The sequence below is a fragment of the Gasterosteus aculeatus genome, chromosome 1, assembly GCF_964276395.1.
Source record: "Gasterosteus aculeatus chromosome 1, fGasAcu3.hap1.1, whole genome shotgun sequence".
In the NCBI taxonomy this organism is placed as follows: Eukaryota; Metazoa; Chordata; class Actinopteri; order Perciformes; family Gasterosteidae; genus Gasterosteus; species Gasterosteus aculeatus.
In genome coordinates this window covers 24,238,429-24,261,838 of record NC_135688.1, presented here as the reverse complement: position 1 = coordinate 24,261,838, position 23,410 = coordinate 24,238,429, and the positions used below count along the sequence as shown (strand labels likewise).

The window sequence follows — 23,410 nt, the reverse complement described above, 5'->3', positions numbered from 1 at the left end:
TTTATGTGGAGTAATTGGTGGTTAAGGGTCTTGCTCAGGGACACTTCGTCTTGGCACAGGGAGCAGCCAGGATTCGAACCACCAACCTTGCACTGCACAGCACACCCTCCCTATCCCATGCGCCGCCTTTGCCGTCGTTTCAGTGACCGGAATGTAAAGATTATAAATATTTGTATTGTTTAAAGTGTTCATTGCCTAAAAGTCATTTGAGTGTCAATCATGACCGACTGCTCCTGAACGTGACGTCAGACGCGTAATCTCAGTTCATCCAGAACACCAGTGCAGTTCAACATCGGAGGAGTTTCTCATTGCCTCGTCTCTCCAAGTAACGTTGGTAAGTGTTATTTGCCTATCATGATTAACATTCTCTTTCATTCTCTTTCCTTACATCTTGTTGTCTTCCTCATCTTGTAACAAACTGTAATCCAATATACGACAACATACTGTATATTACGGTAGGGCACTGTAAATAAAACAGTAAGTTACTAGCGTCGACTGCCAGTAAATTGCAGTTAATTCACAGTAAAATTGGTTCAAGTTTAGGGTAACATACGGTAATCCATTTTACGGTAAAATAGTGTAAAAACCATTTATAGTATTATGCCGTAAAATAACAGTAAATTCCTGGCGTCTTTGCTGCCAGTAAAATACCGTAAATTTACAGTGAAATTTTTTAGAGTGTACCTATAATCCCAATCCAGCAGGATAAGAGCAATACCTGACACGCAGGCTGAAGGTTGTTCTCTGGAAGTGTAATGTAAGTCACTTTGGATAAACGCGTGTGCTAAATGACCTGTAATGTAAATGTAATGTTACCTCATTGCATAGAACACCCCCAACCGTAGGTCAGGTAAGTTTAAAACGGCTGTAGGCAACACGATAAACATTATTGCTGAAGGTTATGACACGCGTGACACGAGCACATTGCAGAGCCAGTTAACCACTAGTTCAAAGCTCCTCAGGGTGTCTTTGAGCCAGTGCAATGGTCCACCACCTTCCCAAAAGAGCCTACATGAGTCATTTCTACTCTCATACGAATGTTGATTCATAAAGTATGTCCTCATGCATGTTCGAGGACCTAGGTCATTTTCCGTGCATCCTCTTTTCCTTCCCCCTCCCCTTTGTTACTCTTAATTAATTTGCTCATTCACCGTGATCGGTTTGACATTTCATGACGCTGATGATGATGATGATGTTTCAGAGTGCATAGGGTTTTGTTTCCTGTGTTGCTTCCTTGATGTCTGAGGAGAACTTATGCAGCAACTCTGAGTTTTGTCATGCAGATAGCGTGCTGGAGGTTGCTTTTTGATAGCTAATTTCAAAATGAAGCACTCATCTCACTACTATGGCTCAGAGTAAAAGCACAGAAACCACACAAAGGCTTTTATAAATGACGTCCCAGCGGAGGAGAATGAGGTTATAAGCATAGATTTGGACCACAGAAGTCGACTCTCCCTCCGGTCTTACAAAAAGTTTCCTCTGACTGTTTTGCCGCTTTGACTTACGAGCATATCGTAGATCACAAATCCCATTTTTCTCCTCCTGTTCCGTCTCAAGTCTTGACGGGACGTTTGCGCTACAGAGTCTATAAACTATGCAAGGGATTAGAAATGTCCAACATGCAGCGGCTTTGCCCTTGCCAAAGAAACATGAACACATGCCTCATTCCATTACGCCTCTATCCGCCCGTCTCCTCGGCTCTCCTTGCAATCCGCAGAGTTTTCCCAAAAGAATGTGAACAGACTGGAGGACTGCAGTTGTTGATCACGGCCCCTTGGTTTAACACTCAGGAATCCAATTGTGTCATTAGGAGACAGGAACTCCGCACCAGCTACTCCGCTAAATAAGTGGTTGTTGAAGGGTGACGGTCGTAATGAAAGAATCTTTGAATCGTTTGTTGCCTCTGAGGGCGGCTTGTAAGTATTTCACCATGAGCGAAATTGCCATATTACAGGCGCTGAAACGTAGACGGCTGATGTATGACCTTCTCGTCGTGGCGACAGCCGTCATTCCTAGTTTTGAGGGACACGCGGTACAATTGTTTCTGTCCCCCGTACTTGCATAGCACCAGGGATCAGCGGCGGTTTCGTTAGGTCTATTTCTTCAGCATCGACCACCACCATGGCAGCAATGAGCTCGTAAAAATGCACGGTTAACATCTAGAAATGAGAGGCGTCCTTCCAAATTCCCGACCCCATTGTCACCCAAAAACTGTCAAGCGGTACATCTGCCACCACCCCTACTGAGGTCTGTCGGGGGAACCGAAGTTTAAAAAGCGGAGACAGCAGCTAGTGACATCCTTAATTGCATCCAAAGGAAACTTTACGAGTTATAACTATAAATCTCACACCGAGAACCACCTTGTCATACAAGTAAGGACAGAAGCTCAGCCTTATAGGCTGCACATTCCTGCGATGCATTGGCATGTTTGTATTTGGATGCCGAAAGCCATGAAAGTCTGTTGGACTCATTCCAAAAAATCACCCCGTGAGCCCTCGGGTTCCTGTCTGGCTGTAAGTGTCAGACTAAGCCGTCAGATAAAGAAAAGAGGTGAGGCATTTCATACTACGCTAAGCGCTTGGAGCTACGCGCATGGAATGCTTTTCCACCTGCGGGCAAAGGGCGTACCTTTCTTAATTACACAAAAATGTTCCCCGCTGACGTTGGAGCACGTGCTTCGCTTTTTGTTTATTTATTTTAAATCTCAATTTCATCCATATCTGCCCGTCACGTATGACATCATACGACCCATATCAAATAAGGATTACGGAGATGGAAGTTATGTATTATGTGACTACCTCACTCTAGCTCAGCGGTGCACAACGCCCGAGGGGCCCCAACGCAGCATTGTTAATCACCGTATTTGCTTTTACCCGTCCCAACTTGTTTTTCCCGCGCCCCAATGGAGACGATTTGCCCGCCTCACAGCCACACGCCGGCTTCGGTCTGTCGTGGTGGCTGCAGGAGGCCTTTGTGCTCGGGCCTTTAGGCCCACATCAGCATGACGCATCAAAATGTCAACTAGGACTCGGATCGTCCACGGTAGATGTAGACGTGTCCATAAACAGTAACACCTTAAGTGGCCAAACTTTTGACAGGTGTTTGACAGGTTTTGACAGTACCTGTCCAAAGTTTGGACAGGTACAAGCGTATATATATATATATTTTTTAGTTTGTCCTACTAACCAGTCAGCATATCACGTATACACTTGCTACACTACTTTCCATAACAGTTTTCTCTGCATTCTTTCCTTTCCCGCTCCCTCTGTCACTTCAGCGCTGTGCCAAATAGTTTCTGCATCACTGTCTGTCCGTCCTTATTCCAACTCTGTGACCCAAATTGACCCAGAATGGGAAAACAGGGCCAATGCAGGAAAATATTTTTTTTTCTATTCTATGGGTGGAGGGCTTTGCAAAAATGGGTTATAGATGAATGGAATCTAGAATCCACAATACTTCAAGCAGCACACAATGACTGCGCAAGATAACAGCTGTTAAACAAGGCAGTCCAACACAACCGCAAATTACAGTAGAGCTCATGTGAAAGATTAGAGCTCGTTGAGAAAGTTTAGGAGATACCTCGGGGGACGTATTTCTGCGTTGCACAAAGGTCTAGCCGCCGGGATCGGGGACAGTGCAAACATAATTGAGTGTCCAGACAACATGGCCAGACAACACAGTGTATCAAGGGCCAGCAGAGGTTACATGATGTGGTCGTAGACAAATTGGCAGCGTTGTCAGTGGGAGCGTGTTTGCTTGCCGGTGGAGGAACTTCCGTGTACGAGTTCAGCCTCACGCCGCAAGAAAAACAAATGTTTTACATACACTCCAGGAAATACCCTCTGTTGCAGAAATACAGGTTGGTTGATGTTCGTCCCGCACTTTAACAGTACCTGTGAAAGAAACCTTCAAAAATAGAATTCGAAATAAAGCCGCAGGAGAATTAAGACAATGGAAAATTGGCTCGGCAACCAGAGGGAGAAGGGGGAGGGCGCGACGGAGGGGCAGCGCAATGGAAAGCTGCCTTTTGGAAACCGTTGGTCTCGACTCTCACGGATTGGTTTGGCTCCTATCGGTCGACCTCCCTTCTGAGGAACACACTGCGGTGAAAAAGATTTAGAACTATTCAGGGTTTTTAACTGGAGCTGCCCATTGCTCTCCAGCTCAAGAAGCCAAAGCGGGGCTCGGAGCAGCATCGGCTGACGGACAGGTCGACACTCCGCTTTGAAGATCGTGGTGATTAATGTGTTTTTGAGTATTTCCTGTTATGCCAGTAGAGCCACTAATCCAGGATCAGCAGATCCTTTTCCCTCATACCACGGCGTTCCTCCTAGTTTCCGTTGTGCATGTGCCTTCTCTCGTTTCACTTCCGGCTCGTGGCAAACCCGTCGCAACGTGATCACAGCCTGAACGTATGTGCTGAGATCATAAAGCTCAATCTGGAGCCTCAACATGTCACAATGGTCCGGAACGACAGGACAGTAAATGACAGAGTGCCAAACACATGGGATGAGGCGGATGCCTTGATGGAGAGAGACCAAGGAATGTTTCCCCACTATTCCGTCTTTTGAAGCGGCCTCTCTGTCTCCTTCCTCTCTGAGACATTGTTATGGACTGTAATGTCAGCAATTGTCTCTTTCCCTCCCGCCTCATGAAAGACAACTGCATGTAGAGACTCTTTGCACAGTAGCATCGGAATTTTGCTCGCTAGACAAGAGACGACAACTGTGCACCTGGTGAACACAACCTGCAGCTATGTTGGCTTACTTAAAATGAGAAGAACTATCAGAAAATTAACAAAAACATACATCCTCATGAGAGAATAAACACGAAAGCGCAGATTTTCCACCTTTATTTGGACGTCAGATCAGCGATGATAAATGGAAGCCAATCGAAGCAATAAAGCCTCTGACGACCAGAGAGGGGACATTTTAACCCCCCTGGAAAAGATGGCACTTTGGGCTCCACCACCTGTGTGCAATCGCTGTGGCCACACCCTGAGAATTAGGTGAAATGTACGTAACAATGGAGGTATGAGTTGAGTAATGTACATGTGGCGTGTGTAGGTCTGGCAGCTCACCGCTGCGACAATAGCTCCTCCTGGTTGATCCAACACACCTGTGATTTGCTCCGTATCCTCAAATTTTCGGGTCCTGCCACCTGACTTCTTTTCTTTTTTATTGCTGTTGCCGACCCGATTTGATCCAACACTTGAGAGGAAATCAAAGAGCAGTTTCACGTCTCTACTGGTATGGTTAAACTATTTTTTCTTTTTTTTTTGTTTGTGTGTGTGTGTGTGTGTGTGTGTGTGTCCACACAAAGATACACACTTTTAACTTTGGCTTCAAATGTGTGTTGTAGGTGGTGGCAAAGCTAATTTCATCCACTTTTTTTGTAATTTATACTGTAACATTGAAATATAATGAATGAACAGAATAAATGTTTTGCATTTAAAATCCACATTTGAAACGTAACAAGGGACTAAAGCTCTGAAATGTGACAGTCAAAATATAAAGTAGCGTTAAAGACAAGTTTTTTATCATTTTGGCTTATTTATTATTAAATAAATGTCTAATACCCATTAGTTGTTGTAATAGCTCATAAAATAGTAATCGTAGTAATATAGTAAATTGCTCCCTCCTCCTTCACATTCTGCTTCTTCCACTCCCGTCTGCTGTTGTGTGCTCCGGCTTTTCATCAGCATGACGCTGCAAAATTCTTCCTAGGACCAAGAGCGGGAGGTACAATAAGTGTTGTGGTTTTAGTTCCAGTTTTATTCTCTATTATCAGCTGCGGCACATGACAGTTGGACACTTTCGGTTTCTACATGGCTGTAAACTATGTCATTCATTCACCTACTTCACCTCCCTGAGCAGGTTTTATGAGGTCATCTGTGCTCGTGTGTTATTAGCCGCGGGGACTTTGTAACGCCCGCCAAATTGGACAGCAGACATTTCCGACCCGTTTCGCGCGATCCGGCCACAGTTCTAAGGCAGGTACGGGTTTTTTTGGGTGGGAGGCTTTAACTGAATAACAAAACAACCTCCACAAAGGGGCCCACGATTCGCTCCGACTGCACAGAACAGTTCCGCGGTAGCAACCTGATGCCAGTGTGTTTATCAACTGTAGACGTGAGCAAATGAGCTGTTACAGCTGCAGGAGGCCGGCTGCCCCCTGGTATTGCGTTTTGAGACAATTTCTCACTATGAAAATAATTTGTTATCACTTAATGGTAATCGTGCCGGTCAAAGACTGACCGCAGGTTTAAGCGCTGTGCTTGCGATGCAGTATCCTGGCCTGTGCTCATTCAAATCGGATGCATCTGCAAAATACCAAATCCAATAAAAAACGTACCTGTGCTGATATTCAGATGTCAATACAGTCAAATAAAATAACAATATAATGGTCAATTCGTTTTCTGTTAGTTTCAGATTCATGCGGCCAAATTAATTTGTAATTCGCAGGCTTTAGAAAGTGCCGCAAAATGTTCTTTTCACATAATTTCTGCATTGGTATAAGTTTTTGGTTTTATGGAACTGCAGAACGTGAACAAACGCTTGTTCACACCGGCAAAACATTATGGTTAATTCCCAAGAGTCTACGTCTGGCCACTTTTTAAAGCCGCACCCTTCCGTGTTCTCTGGTCGTAGAGTCGAAGGGCCCCTGCAGCAAATCCCCAGTGGAAGCAGTGTGGCCCTCAGAGCCCCTTGACCGAGGCACTTAACCTCCATCGAGTCTCCAGGCATCGGAGCGTAGGAAGCGGCTGGTCGTGGAATGCAAAACCTCGCAGCGGAAAGCAGCCCGAGTCTGAGAAGAACACAGTAATGAAATAATCAACTCAGGATATAAACGCAATGGCCTGTGATGCTGTAATTAAATTACCGGTACCCCATTGCGTCGCCTTGTGCGGGGCGATGGAGGTTGGTGGGGTTACTAGTCAGTGAAAATTTATCAAATTATTATTTTCATAGGTCTAACACAGCGGCTTCCATCCAGTTAATCCATCAGCTCGCCTTTTGAAAACGGGGCTTTTATCCTCCTCTGTGATGAAAAACAGGAGTCTTTGTGTTTCCTGTCAGTGGTTACGGACGGGGGGAGGGGGGGATTATTATTTGATGTTTTGAGATAATCCAGCGCGGCATTCCTCCCTCGGGCAACCTCAGCTCAGAGTGTGAAGGTCGGCAAACTTCAGCCACTGTACAGCTAAAGTGGATAACTTCCACACTCCGTATGCTCACGCCGCTTGGCGCCGGCTGAATCAAATATTTCCACTGGTAGGGTGTTATAAAGTAAAACCTGTCGCCGTCACAGCAGTGTTAAATCCAGCCGTCCCACCGGTAAAACAAAGGTTTTGGTCAACTTTGCCGGGTTTGCACAAAGCCACCAGTGTTCATGTGCTACAGTAAATTGTGAAATGAGACTGAGACTCCCGTGATCCTTTAGTCCACAGCTTCAGGCTCAGTGAGCAGCGGGAATCCGGGAGGTTGTTTAGCCTCCCCAGAGTTCCCAGAGAGTCAGCTTCATCTCAGGCAAACGCTGGATGGGCGATCCAGGGGCAAGGTGTAAAAAGATCGGGACAAACAGGGTGTTGGTTCCTTTGTGTTATTCAGGGGCTGCATTGACGGCGTGGTGACAATCCACGTGAACAGTGGTGAGTACGGCAATTTACTCGAGATGTTTTTATCACAGCTTTGTGCCACAGTTGTCTAGGAACAAGTCGGTCCTCATGCTTTTTAAAAATCCTATTTCGGATGTATTTAGTTTGTTGCAGTTTCAAATATGCTGTGATTCTGAGTTCTGTAGATAATATTAGAGTAATGGCTGAGCGTATCGGAAATATGCTTATTAGCTTTGTTATGCTTATAGGCTTGACTTAGTCCCGAGGGGAAAACCTCTTCCCCCACAGAATTATACTGACATGTCAGCTGATATTGTCACAGTTAGGATTTGGACGATGGGAGGTGAGTACTGAGCTTTTTAAAAATGGCCGTACATGTCCAGTGAAGCCCCACAAATCTCTGAAAGCAGCAACTACCACCCAATGTGGTTAAAAGACTCATGTAGGGGATTGCCCCTCCAAACATTCCCATAAAATCACTAGGAAAAGATTATCAGCACCAAATATCTGGCCTACCACGAGCCTCAGGGGAGCCCTGTACAGTGTGGACATAAGGCTGGAGGTTATATTTAAGAGACTCCTCTTTTACAAGGCATGTTTTTCACACAGGTTCAAGAGGAAAGGGGGTAAAGCCACAGGAATGTTTACCTATTTAGGACATGGGAACTAGAGTATGGAGAGGAGGTAAGGAGTTCGAGGTCTGATGTTGACCACATTGGGCACTCCTCTTTCAAAGGGTTCATACAAGGCACGAAGACCACTTAGCATATCTCCCGGTGTGTTTGACCTGCAGCAGATGAACGTGTCTGGTATGAGGGCATAAAAAAGATCAAATGATCCTCCAAATAACGAATAACACTAACCTTTCTGCTCTGACAGTTGGCAGACTGCAATCAAATCACTGTCATGTTTGGCTTAAAGGTTAGCTGCATTGTATTGACCCTGACCCCTGACCTTTACCCAGGAAAACCCGTGGAGTAACTTATGATCCTTATTCCACTCAATTCAATATTAGGCTGTGAAACTTCATTTGCATTGTCATGTAATTCATTCCATGTTATTGTCTCATTAACGTCATATTGCAAAATGACACCAGTCACTTGCCTTAGCGTCCATATGAATAAATGATAATCTGCCATTTGGTGGGATTGGACAGAGCGAACCCGAGACCTCCCGTTTGTAACACGATCTTGTTCACTCGCCGTCATTTAACAACATCAAGGCCCATCTTTAAAGGCTTTTGCATGCCGGCTCAAAGGGTTTTGTCCGGTTATACGGAGGTCGTGGGAGGGACCAGAATCAAAATCACCATAACCAGAAGTACGCCGCGGCCAAAGGTGAACATTTGCCACATTCCCTCCGCTGTAACGTTGTTTCCTGACGGAAGCTTTTCGAAACCTCACCGTTATACAACAGGATGGGCGAAGGGTTTCGCAAAGCGTGACTGGATTGCGACCCATTGCCCCTCGCCGTGGATGCCAGACACCAATAAAATAAAAAAAAGAAACGCCGTAAAGCACGCAGTAACCGTATGGCCAAATGCCTGGTCCGAGTTAGAGGCCACGGCAGCATATTTACAGGGGGCCGGGGTTTTGTCGGGACAGAACAATGGGGACTGTATTGAAGGGCCCTCAATGCAGGCATTTTATTTGGCCCCCAGGAGGCAAAGGGTCTGCATTTTGAGAGATGACATGCAACCCGTGTGTGAATGGAGTTCAAATGTGTTGTGTATGATTGCAGGACTTTTTACCACTCGTGTTCTCTTCTAATGAGGGAGACAAAACTAAATATTTTCTTAAGTATTAAACCAGCTTTTCGTTGAGGCAGTCAGGTAGATGTCATCTACCTGAAGGCTGATCTTGAATTGCGGTTCTAACAGTTGCTTCTTTTATTTCCGATGAGTTAATGCAGAAAATACAGATTGTAACAGTGGCCACTTGTTCAGTCCTCCTGCTGTGATGTCTAACGTTAAGATGTAAAGACATAGGGGCCACATGCAGTGGAGAATACAATGAATAAGCCCTTGACATGTTGTGGAAACACAGGTACGCATGTGTGCATTTCTCAAAAAGTCACAGTGCAATGACCACCTTTGCATGTGATTTATACACCCCCTAATAAAACCGTGTATGTCTATACATTGGAATGTCATTTTCTGAATGAAGTCCTTGGAGCAGAGATGGAGCCTGGACGTATTTTACTGTGGCTATAAATGCTCAGCTGAATGGGCATAGGCAATGACATAGCCCATTAAATGTGCTGAGCTGCTCGAGGTGGCCCGAATAGTTCGTCCACAACAGGGAACCTGAGATAAATAAAAAGGAACATTAAATAAGAAAAAACAGCAAAAAAACAAAGAAGTAGTTACATAGGGGTGAATATCTGTGAATTTTGACTTTATTTTTCATATGTGTGTACTCTTATACTCCATAGTAATGTTTATGTTCATATTTAGGTACTACAAGCTGGATATGGTGTTAGAATGAGATCTGAGATCTTCTTTTTTTAATCTATCAATGCGGTTGATCTCTTACGTATTCCGTAAACATCATAGACCACGTGAAAAGAAGTGGTTTCGTAACCCATCATTGAATAACCGGAACCGGCGAGAATCGACGCAGCCAATGGGTGCCCCTCTATAAACGTTGGATCGCGGCCCGGCTGCCTCTCGCAGAGCCCCCTCGCTCGGAACAAACCATTTCGGCGTCCGCGTGCGGGGGTGCTCGCCGGTTGCACAACTACAGGAAATAGAGGTAGGCGACACAATGTCGAATTCTCTGCCATGTGTACTTTCACCCGAGAGACCCAAGCGAGGACGAGGCTCCAGACTGGCAGCTTTTATTTGAAACACCCGTAAGAGAGCGCGGTCTCGGGCTTCCACGCGCCTCTCTCGTTCAGACCCGCGCGGATAACATCGCCGGACCCGTGGAACTGTTACATGTGTGTTCCGCAACGCGGGGGACGAGGGAACCGGTGAATTACCACGTTTGTTGATATTATGTCATATTGTAACTCATTGCGTCGGGGAAAAAAGGATCAATTGGGAAAGGGAGGCGGACAACGGGTGACCTTTGGTCTTTTATTTATTTTATTTCATTTTATTTTTTTGTTTGGTGTCCACATGGCCACAGCAGGCTGTGGAAGGTGGAGCGCGTGAATGAGGTCACCATGCTATCATAACAATAACAATAGTCATAGTATGAATAGTAATAACAACGGAACGATCTTCCGCAACCACTGCATCTTTAATGGGAAATATAAAAAGTGTGAAAACAAATAATATCAACTGACTTGGTTGGACAACACACACAGGTCCATGTAGAATGCAGGAGAAAGAAATGCCACAAAAAACTTAAATACTATAAATACATATTCATCTGGTAGTCAGACTATTAATAAATGCTTTCTCAAGCAACGTCAAGTAAAACCAGATATGAATAGATGGACCATGAACCTTTTTACATCAGACGTTTCTCATAGTAGGAAACGCACAGGTTACATTGTCGAGGGTTTCAGTAAGTGTCGCACAATGCAGCATACATTAATCTCAAGATGCATACATGTGCAACTATGTGGTTTCAAAAATGTTTTGTGTGTTACACAAGTGGAAAATTGTCAAACGTTGTCCTAGAGTGGGCTGCAGCGTCGAGATAAAGGACACACGCCCATCTTGGTCCGTCGTAAGACACGCATGACAGATAAGTGAGGCGGTCAAACCAACGGACACCCGGGTTCCCGTCGTACACCGTGCTCTGTGTTCCCCTTTGAAATGCTGCCGTCTGTCCACTTCCCATTTGTTGACACACTGCGGCGAGGTTCTCTCCAACCATTGTGTCCTTCTTATCGCTCGTGTTTGCCTCTCTCCTCAGGGGTGTGTTCGTGTGCCTCTGCCATAACCAGTGATGGCCGAGCAGTCGCCCCCGCAGCACGGAGACCCGCTGCTGAGCAAACTCAACCAAGGGAGCCTCCCCAACGGCAAGGTGGCCTCCAAGGACGGCCTTCGCGCCCGGGGACAGTGGGCGAACAAGGCCGAGTTCCTCCTGGCCGTGGCGGGGCAGATCATCGGCCTGGGCAACGTCTGGAGGTTCCCCTACCTCTGCTACAAGAATGGAGGAGGTAAAGCGTGTTTGGAGATGGAGAAAGGGTGTCAGCTTTAAAATGGGAAGAGGTGTTGTTTAGTAAATTCTGTCTGTCTTTCTTCCTCCCCTCCTTTGGATCCCTTATACCCCCTCCCCCTCTATCCATCTCACCCTCTGATACCAGGGATGACATTTGCAAGGTGTTTGTTAGATACGGGCAAAACATGTATTATTATCACTGCAAAGTCAAAAAACTTCTACAATATCCGTCCGTTACACAGATTCTGTTGTTGTCAGGTCCAATTGTTGAATTTTTTAAATTTCAGGTTAATATAACCAACACAATTTTAAAACTGGCTTTATTGTGTTGTTTCCTGGTGGTAGAGTTCTGATTTCATCCAAGATGGGGTAAAAGCTATTTAAATGTTAGCCAATGGTAATCCTGGCTTGAATGTAATGGGTAAAGGTCTTCACAACGACAGCACCTTGCGTGTCTGTGTGTGTCTGTGTACCCAGGTGTGTTCTTTATACCCTACCTGTTGTTCCTGGTGCTGTGCGGCGTCCCCCTATTCCTCCTGGAGACATCGCTGGGACAGTACACCAGCCTGGGAGGAGTCAGCGCTTGGAGGACCATCTGTCCATTATTTGGAGGTAGGCTTATCTAATCATGTCTTCCGTACGCCATGTTATGCCAGGGATGATAACAACGTTTGCCCTGGAGGTGCCTTACATACCTTTCACCCTTGATTCTGACCTAAAACCTACAAACTAATGGTCAATGGTTTGATATGATGGCAAAATAGATACAAATGGGATTGGATAGATGTGACCCTGCCAACATCTGTCTTTTTACCTTCCCTCTCCTTTACCTTCCTGCATCTCCGCTACCTGTAATCTTCATCTGTGCTGTCGCAAGCGTTCCCATGTCCACATCCATACAAGAACCAATTTTACAATTTTGACCCGTCTCCGCCTGCGCGTCGAAACTAATCAGTAGACAAAAACCTGTTATCCAAACAATGGATCTCGATGGATCCCGGTGAAGGACAACCTGTTGCAATGCTTTTTAGGACAAAAAGAACACTGAGTGAATTTGCTTCGTTTGCACACATGATATCAATCTGGATTCGTCAATGTCTCCGGCTGTTATTTGTCTTATAGGTGAAGTGCGATGACTAGTTGGTTAAATGACATGAGAGAAAACCGCGGCGGTGCTCAATGCAGATTTTTTTTTTTTTACTTTCACGATTTTTAAAAAAGGTACTACAATTTTTGAATTCAGTAAAAGATAGATTCCATTGTTGTATCATTAGAATAATCTTTGATTCAGTTAAGCAGTTTTTTACTTTATTACGATGCATTGTATTTCATACACTCACTGTGAATAAATCTAGTGAGATAAAAATACTAATACCTCTCAAATGCAACTCCGAATGAGTGCAAAATACTATCGAAGTAGAACTAAAGTACAATTCCTGAGTAAATGTACTTGGTTATGTTACGTCACTAGTCAATAATAAACAGGGTGCAACCGAATCATGTGCTGGTGCAACCAAAGGGAAATCCGTTTAATTTAGAAATATGCAACTTTCCAGCACAAAACTAAACCTGAGAAGGTCAAAAAACACCTCAGTCCATTTGGTGTGCAGGTGCAGCAAAGCTGGACCACCTGGGAAACACATTGTAAACAGCGTATGTGTATGTATTTCCCTTTTTTTCAACATCCCAATTATGAACCTATATGCGCTGCTCTGCTCCTTTGGCCTGCGCATTTGCACATACGTGCACGGGGGGGTTTGCCGGTGTTTTGACGACGGCCCGGTCTTGTGGAGAACACGTGTTCCTAACCAGCACCACCAGGCCTACCAAGAAGCAGGCGGGCTATGTAGCAGTTAATCAATCCTCAAATGGTAGTCCTCCCTGGAACTCTCTCTCGGTGCAAATTCAAAGAGTAAATCATACTCCCAGGACGTGGGAGGGCAACTAACAGGCGGAGCCCAGCGCCCTGAGATTTGTGATGTGACTGGCCGGCCTGCTCTACCACACAGGCAGAACTACTCCTCCTCGACCCTCAAAGCTCTGGAGGACACAGCCAAGGACAGCTGAGAAAAGTAAACAACTGCACAACAACCAAGCCTACTACGTAACTTTCCCCATTGATGCAGGATTGTAAATCTCCACTCGATGACCTCGATCTACTGTCTTTTCAAAGCAGGGTGAAAACTAAAAGTAAATGAACTCCTGAGGCCGTAGGAAAAGCTAATGACTGGGCCTCAGACCCTGATTGTTGGCGACTACGCTGTTGGAAGATGTTGGAACGACGTGCAGCAAGAATACCAACATACGTTCTCTTAACATGAGAGAGAAGATCCTGGACATCGTGGCTGACCATCCCCACGACGAAAAACATTGTGCACACGGGCGGCCGTGATATCGTGAACCAAAAGTCTGTAGAGTGCAGACATCTTTTTAAGGCCGCTGGAGTTGCCTCAACAAGTCACGGGTAAAATTGTTAACCTCTAACTTATTTCTCAGCCTGCGTCACCCGTCTGTTCCCATTGCCAAGGACGACAGAGGTCTAAACAAGAGATAACCACACAGCACCATCACAGAGATCTCGCAATGATGCCTCCGCCTAGAAGCGACAAGAGGAGGAGTCCCATCAGGGGCCGCCTCCGATGACCCACTTCCTCCACCACTCCGAGGGGAGGCGTCCCTAACTCCCACTTGCATCCTTAAACTCCATCCACATCCCATTCCTCTTTCACACTCTCCCCCATCCTCCCCCCTCGCTCAGGGCATGGAGTTCACTGACTACATGAAAGAACTGGTCATTGTTGGAGACAAACTCCACGCCCTACTTGCTCTCATATACCCCTCCTCGAGGGCGCCCTGCCCCCCCCCCCCCCCCCTCACACACACCTCCCATAGGTCTCGCTAAACATCGCTTGTCTCCCCGAGTTGATAAAAATAAGAATTGATATATTCTGGGTCCAGGCTACATCGATAATGACAACAAGGATTCTCTCCAGGAAAAGTCGGGCCCCCTGTATGCAATTCTCCTCAATTCCTGTCCCGATAGTTGAAAAAAAGGGAAAGGTTACAAAGCAACAACGGTAAATCTGTGAATAGATCAAACCTAACATTCATTCCTCGTCTGCCTGTCCAAATAAATGCGGCACATAACGCTTTAATCCTCAAACTAAGCTTTATTAAATGTCAGCTCTCTGCCAGAAAAACATTTTTAATAAATGCTTGTAGGCATTTAGACTTCAGGCACACACTGGACTTTTTGTTTGAAACTGAAACGTGGTTAGAACAAGATAACAGTTCAGCTGTTCTTATTGAATCAGCGCCTCCCAACTTCAGTTTCATGAACACTAGCATCAACAATAGTATCAACTTCTTTGAGTTAAGTGAACTGTTGTCTATAACCTGTATTGAATATGACTGTATTTTTATTGTAAGTTTAATATCCACTTGATAATGGGGCACAGAGGGTTGATAGAACTATGTGGTGTCCTTGATAACTATGATCTGACTCCACCAGTAAACTATTCATACAGACGTTTTCCTCTCTGCCAGCCCTCTCCTGCATCTCAGTCAAGAATGTTTACTAATACCGAGAATACTTTGTGTCTGTAGTAAATTGCACATTGAAGAAGAAAAAGATATGTGGTGTTCCCCAAGGTTCAATACTGGGCCCCCTTCTGTTAATCATATACATTCTTTCATGACCTCAGTTTATGGAAAACTACAAAGAGTGTCATCACAGTTATGCGGATAAAACACAACATCCATAACAATTCAACGGCTGGTAAATGTATTGAACAAATCAACAACTGGATGTGCAAAAACGTTCTTCAGTTAAACAAAGAAAACACAAGTAATTGTTTTTGGTAACAAGGCCAGAAATCTAATTGTAATTATCAATTTGGACCTCAGCCTGAATTGCCATGTCAAGACAGTTATAAAATCTGCCTACTATCACCTTAAGAATAAATCAAGGATTAGAGGACTTATGTCTCAACAAGATTTGGAAAACCTTTCTTTTTCAAAATTGTATATGTCTCTGTAAAAAGTTAATCAGAAAGCTACAGCTGATCCGGATCGCTGCAACTCGAGTCTTCACTAGGACCAGGAAAATGGATCACATCACTTGTTCTCAAGTCTTTATACTGTCAAACAAAGAAGTGAGTTCAAAATCATGCAGTTGGTTTATAAAGCACTGAATGTATATGGCAAAAGTACATTTCTGATCTGCTGATATCTTATGAACCGCCACGAAACCTTAGGTTGTCTGGGATGGGTCTACTTTCTTCAAAAATCGAAATTAAACCTGGAGAAGGGGCATTCATTTTTTGTGCTCCACATATCTGGAAGAACCCACGTGCCTCTGTGGGAACCCCTCACTGGTTTTGCACAATAGAGTGTGTTTCATCATCAGACGAAAGCCTGAATTTCATTAGAGGACACCACAAACAGGCGTTTGTGTCGCTAAACAACTCCACTCGAGGCCTGACAAGACCATCCTTCACTCCTAACAGAGATGTCCTTGAGGTGGGCCGCGAGTCGAGTTGCCTGAATGAGTAGATCCCTGCGCCTCACACACATCGTCTGCCTCCCTGCAGGTCTCGGCTATGCCAGCCAGGTGATGATCCTGCACGGCTGCGTGTACTACATCGTCATCCTGGCGTGGGCTTTGTTCTACCTGAGCTACAGCTTCCAGGCGGTGCTGCCCTGGTCGCACTGTAACAACACATGGAACACCGGTCAGTAGCGTCGCTGTGCAACGGGGGGCCGACCGTCGACAAGATTCGACTCCACGTGGGTGAAATGTCACATTGTGTTGTTTTCTCCCGCAGAGGCGTGTGTCCTGTTCGACTGGCACAACCAGGCGGCCAATGGGAGCAGCGTACCCGCGAACGCCACGTCCCCCGTCGTGGAGTTTTGGGAGTGAGTGTGGCTTCTTGGTTTCTCACTTCTTTTTTTGTTATTCTTTGCACATGAACAGCAATGTGTGTGTGCGCGCGTTTGTCTGTGTAGGCGCGAGGTGCTTCGTCTCTCCAGCAGTTTAGACGAGCTGGGTCCGGTCAGCTGGAAGCTGGCTCTGTGCCTCGCCGCCGTTTGGTTCGTCTGTTACTTCTGCGTCTGGAAGGGCGTGAAGTCCACCGGGAAGGTGAGCGGGAGGCGCGGCGACATCATCATCAGCGTAGCGGGACGATAGCAGCTCTGTGATGGGTTTCCTCTCCCAAAGAAAGCATCGTGTTCGGTGCATCAGGCCAAAAAGCCACTTAATAATCATTGCAAAATGTAATCCGGTTAGTAGTTAATAGTTATCTGTACTTCCATGAATACATTACAGACAGGAATTGCTAATAGCCAATTCACCACATGATAAACGGTGTAGGTTTGCCAAATTACAACAAAAGGGTTCATGTCTTGCAGCCAATTAGCTGAATCCATTGTCCATTGAGGCCACAGTTCTCCCCGGCGTCAGACTAAGAAAGCTGCGTCTTTTTTTTCAGTGGAGCCGCGTGACCGATGGTGGTAAAGTCCCTCTGCGGTCGTTGCTCTGTCCCCCCTTTCGCTCCTTTGGCAAACGGAACAAGGCACTGGCCACCCAGGCGTTTTTTGTCCGATTTGTTTGTTGTGCGGCTGCCACTTTCCAGGGTTCCCTCCTTGGGTACGTCAGCTTGTGCGTCCCTGCTGTTTTCTCTGTCCCTGTGCCGGTCCTCAACCACAACCCCCCTCCTCCATGTGTACATTCTAGGTGGTGTACCTGACAGCCACCTTCCCATATGTGATGCTGTTTGTGCTGCTGGTGCGCGGTGCCACCCTGCCGGGAGCGGCCCAGGGCATCATCTACTACCTCAAGCCCGACCCGGCGCGCCTGGCCGACCCGCAGGTACGACGTCTCATGCGCTTCAGGGAGAGTTCAGGCGAGACACAAATAGTGTGTGTCAAGTACATTGGGTTTTTATCCGAGAGTACAGGACTGCAGAGATGTTATTCTGGCTTGTCTCACTCTACAGGTATGGATGGATGCGGGTACCCAGATATTTTTCTCATATGGAATCGGTTTGGGAAGTCTCACAGCACTCGGCAGTTACAACAAATACAACAACGACTGCTATAGGTGAGATCCTTCGTCGCATTCCCCGTCCTCTTCGCGTCGGACGGACCTCATTGGCTGAAATGTAAGCTGTGAGCCTCGGCCAGCCAGGCAGCTCCCGGAGGGAACGGCTGGAATGGACAGAGAAAACACACTGATAGAGCCACACCTTAGAGAACGGCTCTCGCTGCCGTGTTTCCCACACTCTAGGTTTCCCCCCCACACACACACACATGGCAAGAGCCGAGCACTTAGCTCTCATCCTGTGCATACAGTAATAAGCCCGAGCGCCGCAATTCAAGGTCCAAGATCCACAGCAAAGTGGATTCCTTTCTGCATGCATTTGTTGAAGTCGTGTCCCGGTTTGACGCTGATTTGTGTTCTGTTGGTGTCGCCCCGCAGGGACTCTTTCCTCCTCTGCCTCCTGAACAGCGCCACCAGTTTCCTGGCGGGTTTCGCCATCTTCTCCGTGCTGGGCTTCATGGCCGAAGAGCAGGGCGTGGACATAGGTGCCGTGGCGCAGTCAGGTGAAACGAGAAGAGGAAGTGTTTAGTTCTTCGTTGTTTACAGTCAAACAAACCCCATTGGAGGAGCCAAACCGGTTACATGCATTAGTCCTTCCCACTCCTTCCTTTGTGCCATAAAGCTCTACGGTTGATCAAAACTACAGTGCCCAGATGCTTCAGCAACACAGCATGACCTTATTTTACTGACCGTACATTTCTCAATTTGTGTTTTGTTTATATTGGTCAAATCTTGCTTCTATCGTACATGTGTATGTCAGGATAACATGTATTTACTTATTACACATTACTTACGTATTTCTTTTGGTGGCTCCTCTCAGGGCCTGGCCTGGCCTTCATTGCCTACCCGAGGGCTGTATCCATGATGCCTTTCCCCCAGCTCTGGGCCGTCTGCTTCTTCCTCATGATCATCATGCTGGGGCTGGACACCCAGGTAGACACCCACACACACACACGCACTTTGATGAATCCCTCGCGGTGGCTTTAAATCTGACCCCGCCTCCCCTCCGTCACCCAGTTTGTGAGTCTGGAGGCCCTGATGACGTCGGTGACTGACCTGTACCCTCACCTGATCCGCCGAGGCCAGCGCAGAGAGCTGCTGCTGCTGCTCGTCTGTGTGGTCTGCTTCCTGATGGGGCTGGTCATGGTCACGCCGGTAGGTCAGGCCCGGGACGGTTTGGGCAGGAGGTGCACGTAATGCTCTACTCTTTGATATATTTTTTCTCATGATGAGGAATAATGTTGTTCTTCCTTTCTTGTGTGTGTGTGTGTGTGTCTGTGTCCACCACCACGCAGGGTGGTCTGTATGTGTTCCAGATCTACGACCATTTCTCCTGCAGTGGAGCCAGCCTGCTGCTTCTCTCCATCTTCCAGTCCATCGCCATTGGATGGATCTATGGTAAAAATGCCCCCCCCCCCACGTCCTATCCTTTGCCCCTTGCCTGTCCTCTCCTCTTCTTTCCAGTCTCCTGTCATACTATTCTTGTCTTTTCCCTCCTGTACTCCCCTTTCACCCTTTTCACCTTCTCTTTTTCATAGATTTCTTTACCTCCTTTCTATTTCCTTAAGTCTTTGTTTGTTGTTTATATTCTTTTCTTTTCTCCCCTTTCTTCTATCCCCTCCCTCTTTCTCTCCTCTCCTCTACATCCTCACCGAATGCCCAAGTTCCTTTAATTGTAGACTTATTTCATTTTTTTTTTTAAATGGCCTACCATCACATTCCATCACAGAATTTCATTAAGTTCTGTTAGGAGCTCATTAGTGTGACAACAGGCTGAATAAATCTTAGTTTAATAGCAGTCAGTACACACATAAGACATAAAGATGGAATACTGCCATTAATTAAACTCATTTATTTAGTATTTCTCCACTAATGAAAGTAGTTCCTATAATCTGATTAACACACATTCCGGTTAGAGTCAGTAGACAGTATGTTAACATGGCTGCAGCTACCCACTGGAGACTGGCTCCTCGCCAGGCCCCTGTCTGTCTCCTCCAGACCCTAAATCATCCCCCGGGCCCCGTTGCCTCTCCCCTCTCCGTCTGGCAGCCCCAGGGAGCCCCTATCCCAGCCAGACCTGGGGCCCTGGAGCCCTTCCAAAGACACTGTTTGTTTAAAAGAGTGTGATGTTCCACGTGCGTCCATCAGCATCAACATTTTGTAATCTGGAAAGAATTCAAAGATGTGTGTGTGTGTGTGTGTGTGTGTGTGTTGGTGGATCTGAATATGAATGCTGTTTTGGAGGTGAGCGGAGTTGTTTTGTTTTGTGGACCGGGTAACGCAGCACTCCTCTCCCCCTCTTTATGACTGGGGGGGGGGGTTGACAGTTTTAGAATCACTCTAACGTAAACTAACACTCCTCTGCTGATTGCTGCGGCAGGGCGGGGTAATTTTAGAAAAGGGACACCTACTTGTATAATTTCCACATCACATTCATTCCATGGGCTTATTTTTAGTTTTCCCATTAAACATCAGAAGCTTTAGTGACATAGCAGCATCTCTAAGGTAGATTCAAGTCGAGCAAGGACGCAGACTACCAGGCTATAATTAAATGCTTATTTCTATTAGATCTTTGAGCGTTAAACACCCTTGTCTCATTCACATCTTTTCCCACTTCCAAGTTAGTAAGTCAACAAACCCGTCGCCCACCAAACCAGTCGTGGTGAAGCTGTTCTTGTTTTGCCCGCAGGAGCCGAGCGCTTCAACGGCAACATCAAGGACATGACCGGCCACAGCCCGCTGCCCGTCTTCAAGCTGTGCTGGAAATACTTGACCCCCGCCGTGTGCACCGTGAGTGACCCCCGCACCCCGCCCCACACCTGTCCTGTGTGGACTCGCATCCGACTGTATCCCCGCGTAGCCCTCAATCTCTCTGTGACCCGGCCGCCCTCTGCTCGCGCCCACAGGCCACCTTCGTGTTCTCCCTGGTGAGCTGGTCTCCGTTGAGCCTGGGGAAAGGCCTGGTCGCGCCGGCCTGGGCCACCGCGCTGGGCTGGCTCCTCACCTTGTCCTCCGTCTCGCTGCTTCCCGCCTGGGCCGTCTACGCCCTGGCCAGCACCCCCGGCACCCTGCCGCAGGTCACACACCGGCGCGCCCTCTTTGATTCATTCAAATATACACAGGAGCTACATTTTTCTTTTTAAACCGAGCACGCGGCGGTGAAGCGGTGGTGAGCATGTTGGTTAACTTTTCTTTTTTTTGACTCCCCCACAGCGCTTCCAACGTCTGTGCAGTCCCGCCAAAGGCCCCTCCCTGGCGCTCCCCTACAGCGTCGCGCTGCCCCTGACCGAGAAGCCGAAGGAGCAGAACACAGACTTCATCCAGGACCGTATGACCCGATGATCCGTGGGGGGGGGGGGGCAGCTCGCTCAGGGAGGAGGTGCAAGCTCGACTCCTTGATCCCTCGGTGAGGGGACACAGCTGACCGGTTACAAGAGTTGGCTCACCCTACGACCCTCGGCTTTTTTCTTTTATGCACTAGTCTCATCACTGTGCTTGTGGAACATGTAATAAAAACCCCTGTAGGTTTCCGAGGCTCAGGGGGGGCGACTAAATAACTTTTCTTTTTTTTATTATTAGGCCGGCATTAGTGAGCAATCTGGCCCTCCACTTTACTCTCTGTGAGAGATCACTGCACGCTCCTCTTTGACTCTTCACTGAATAGGTTTCGGGTGCCGATATCCTCTGATGACACTCTGACGTGTGTGTGTGTTTGTACACTGATTTGTCTGGACGTGTGTGTGTGCGCTTTACCATCTGTGATCACGGAGCTCGAATGCTTCCAAACGGGCCGTAGGTTATTTTACTGCCAATGCATTGAGTGCTTAACTTGATGTCATGGCATCGTGGCTTAAATTACTGATATGTTCAGTAACTGTTTTCATCAGTTATACTCCTGTAAAAGTCGGCGGGAGGGTTTTTTTGTGTTTTTTTGAGCTTCTTGTCTCAAATGCACACGTTTTAAGTGCAGTTTCTTGACGAATTAAAGAATCAAACTTTTTTTGTACTGTACCAAAAATAACTATCATCTATCCAGCTGAGTGAAGCGCAATCGTAGTGTCTGAATCCGCAAGTACTAGTACAATGTTGCAATATTGCTGCTACTTTGTTGACGAATCCAACATTTTTATTATTTTTCATTCTAGACCTGCAACGTTTTAACTGGAATTGTTTTAATGAGAAAAAAATGTCACTCCAACACAACTCTTTAACTGTAACATGCAGTAGAAGACAAAGAGCAGGAGGATCGGCGCTGTCTGTCTTGGGTGAGCGTTGGAGTTTAACATGTTTAAAGATGAATACATTTACAGACGTACTGTTCGTCCTCGAACTGGATCACATTTTAATCGGATTCTCCTCCAAAATTCATGTATAGCCCATCTGCTTACCTCTGTTTACAGCTGTATTTATGTGCCTTTATTTTAATCTTTTTTTTCTATGCATAATTTTTCCTTTTTTTTTTTTACATGAATATATATTTATATTGTATTGTGATAAAAGAGTTTCTGTTGACTCTCTGTTCATTTCTTGCAAAAGACAAACGTGAGATGCCACGTGTGCATGTAGATGTGTGGACATGTACGTGTGTGTGTGTGCGCGTGTGCGCGTGTGTGTGTGTATGTGTGTGTGTGTGTGTGTTCCCCAGAACAGAATAAACCTGGTGGAGCATAAAGCTGCAGGGGATTTTTCTCCCTCCCTCTGCGCCGTGGTAACCGATGCTAAGCACACACCTGGTTTCTACAAAGAGAGGAAATGATGAAGGGATGCAGGAGAACGAGAGCGTAAACACACACAGACACACACTCCAGCCACATCTCAACCGTCACAAGAACAAGCACGGTGATTGGCGTTCTCTTCATCTGAAGCGTTTTCATCCTGATGGGAATTATAGGTTTAACATCCATGAAGGGAGTAGAAGAGAAGGACAGAGGGAGAGATGGAGCACCAGAGTGATGTGTGTGTGTGTAGGCCCACACCGTAGGGAGTGGGCCTACACACACACACGTGGCTCGGCACGCGGGTTCACACACACAAACGTACAACTTGTTTTTGTGATGCTAAATACTCAATGCAGCCTGCTTTACACGTGTGATCCGGGTTAATGTGTGTGTGTGTGTGTGTGTGTGTGTGTGGATAACGGGGGCGCCTTATGTCCATACGGTTGCTTTGGCATTCATCTCGTGTTTTATGGGGATTAAAAACGACCCAATGGGCTGAGTGTTAGAGCTTCAAAGAGGGAGGGTGAGGAGGACAGTGTAGGGATGTGATTCAGAGTGTGAGTGTGTTTGTCGTTTTAGTATCATTGGAAGATGCTGTCGAAAATCGCCTAATTTTCACTCGCCGCCATCGGTTTGCAGCTGCAGGACAAATCCCCACATGCATCAACAATCTTTTCTGTGCACACGCATGGAGATAAACAACATGCGCTCTATGCATAGAGCGACACACACACACAAACAAGTGCACAGGGCCCGTCTTGACACAACTCCGTCCTGATCAAACATCCTCTCACGCAGACGCAGCTCCGAGGTCGCCCTGACATTCGAAGCGTCTCTTTTTTCCCTGGAGGTAATA

At 46.5% G+C, this 23,410-nt stretch overlaps 1 protein-coding gene across 8 annotated transcripts; it reads left to right on the top strand.

Annotated features, from left to right (window-relative positions):
- The first annotated feature begins 5,119 nt into the window (after positions 1–5,119).
- LOC120819787 (sodium- and chloride-dependent GABA transporter 2) lies at positions 5,120–22,348 on the top strand. Of its 8 annotated transcripts, none has more exons than XM_078098172.1 (15): positions 5,120–5,249; positions 11,488–11,734; positions 12,214–12,348; positions 16,329–16,469; positions 16,563–16,653; positions 16,744–16,876; positions 17,471–17,605; positions 17,733–17,836; positions 18,215–18,339; positions 18,657–18,769; positions 18,854–18,991; positions 19,132–19,234; positions 20,526–20,626; positions 20,743–20,913; positions 21,050–22,348. In XM_078098172.1, exons 2-15 carry the CDS (start codon positions 11,521–11,523, stop codon positions 21,176–21,178), a joined length of 1,833 nt encoding a protein of 610 aa, XP_077954298.1. In that variant the 5' UTR covers positions 5,120–5,249; positions 11,488–11,520; the 3' UTR covers positions 21,179–22,348. The 8 variants fall into 8 exon arrangements, with proteins under 8 accessions (XP_077954298.1, XP_040033454.2, XP_077954297.1 ...); XM_040177520.2 differs by lacking the exon at positions 5,120–5,249 and adding an exon at positions 7,152–7,651; XM_078098171.1 differs by lacking the exon at positions 5,120–5,249 and adding an exon at positions 9,196–9,320.
- The last annotated feature ends 1,062 nt before the right edge of the window (positions 22,349–23,410 follow it).

Excerpts from the sequence above, each read along its gene's own strand:
- LOC120819787 (XM_078098172.1), top strand. The coding sequence starts at position 11,521 with ATGGCCGAGCAGTCGCCCCCGCAGCACGGAGACCCGCTGCTGAGCAAA. Across the intron at positions 16,470-16,562 it reads TAACAACACATGGAACACCG|AGGCGTGTGTCCTGTTCGAC; the intron begins GTCAGTAGCGTC and ends TTTCTCCCGCAG. Across the intron at positions 17,837-18,214 it reads TACAACAACGACTGCTATAG|GGACTCTTTCCTCCTCTGCC; the intron begins GTGAGATCCTTC and ends GTCGCCCCGCAG.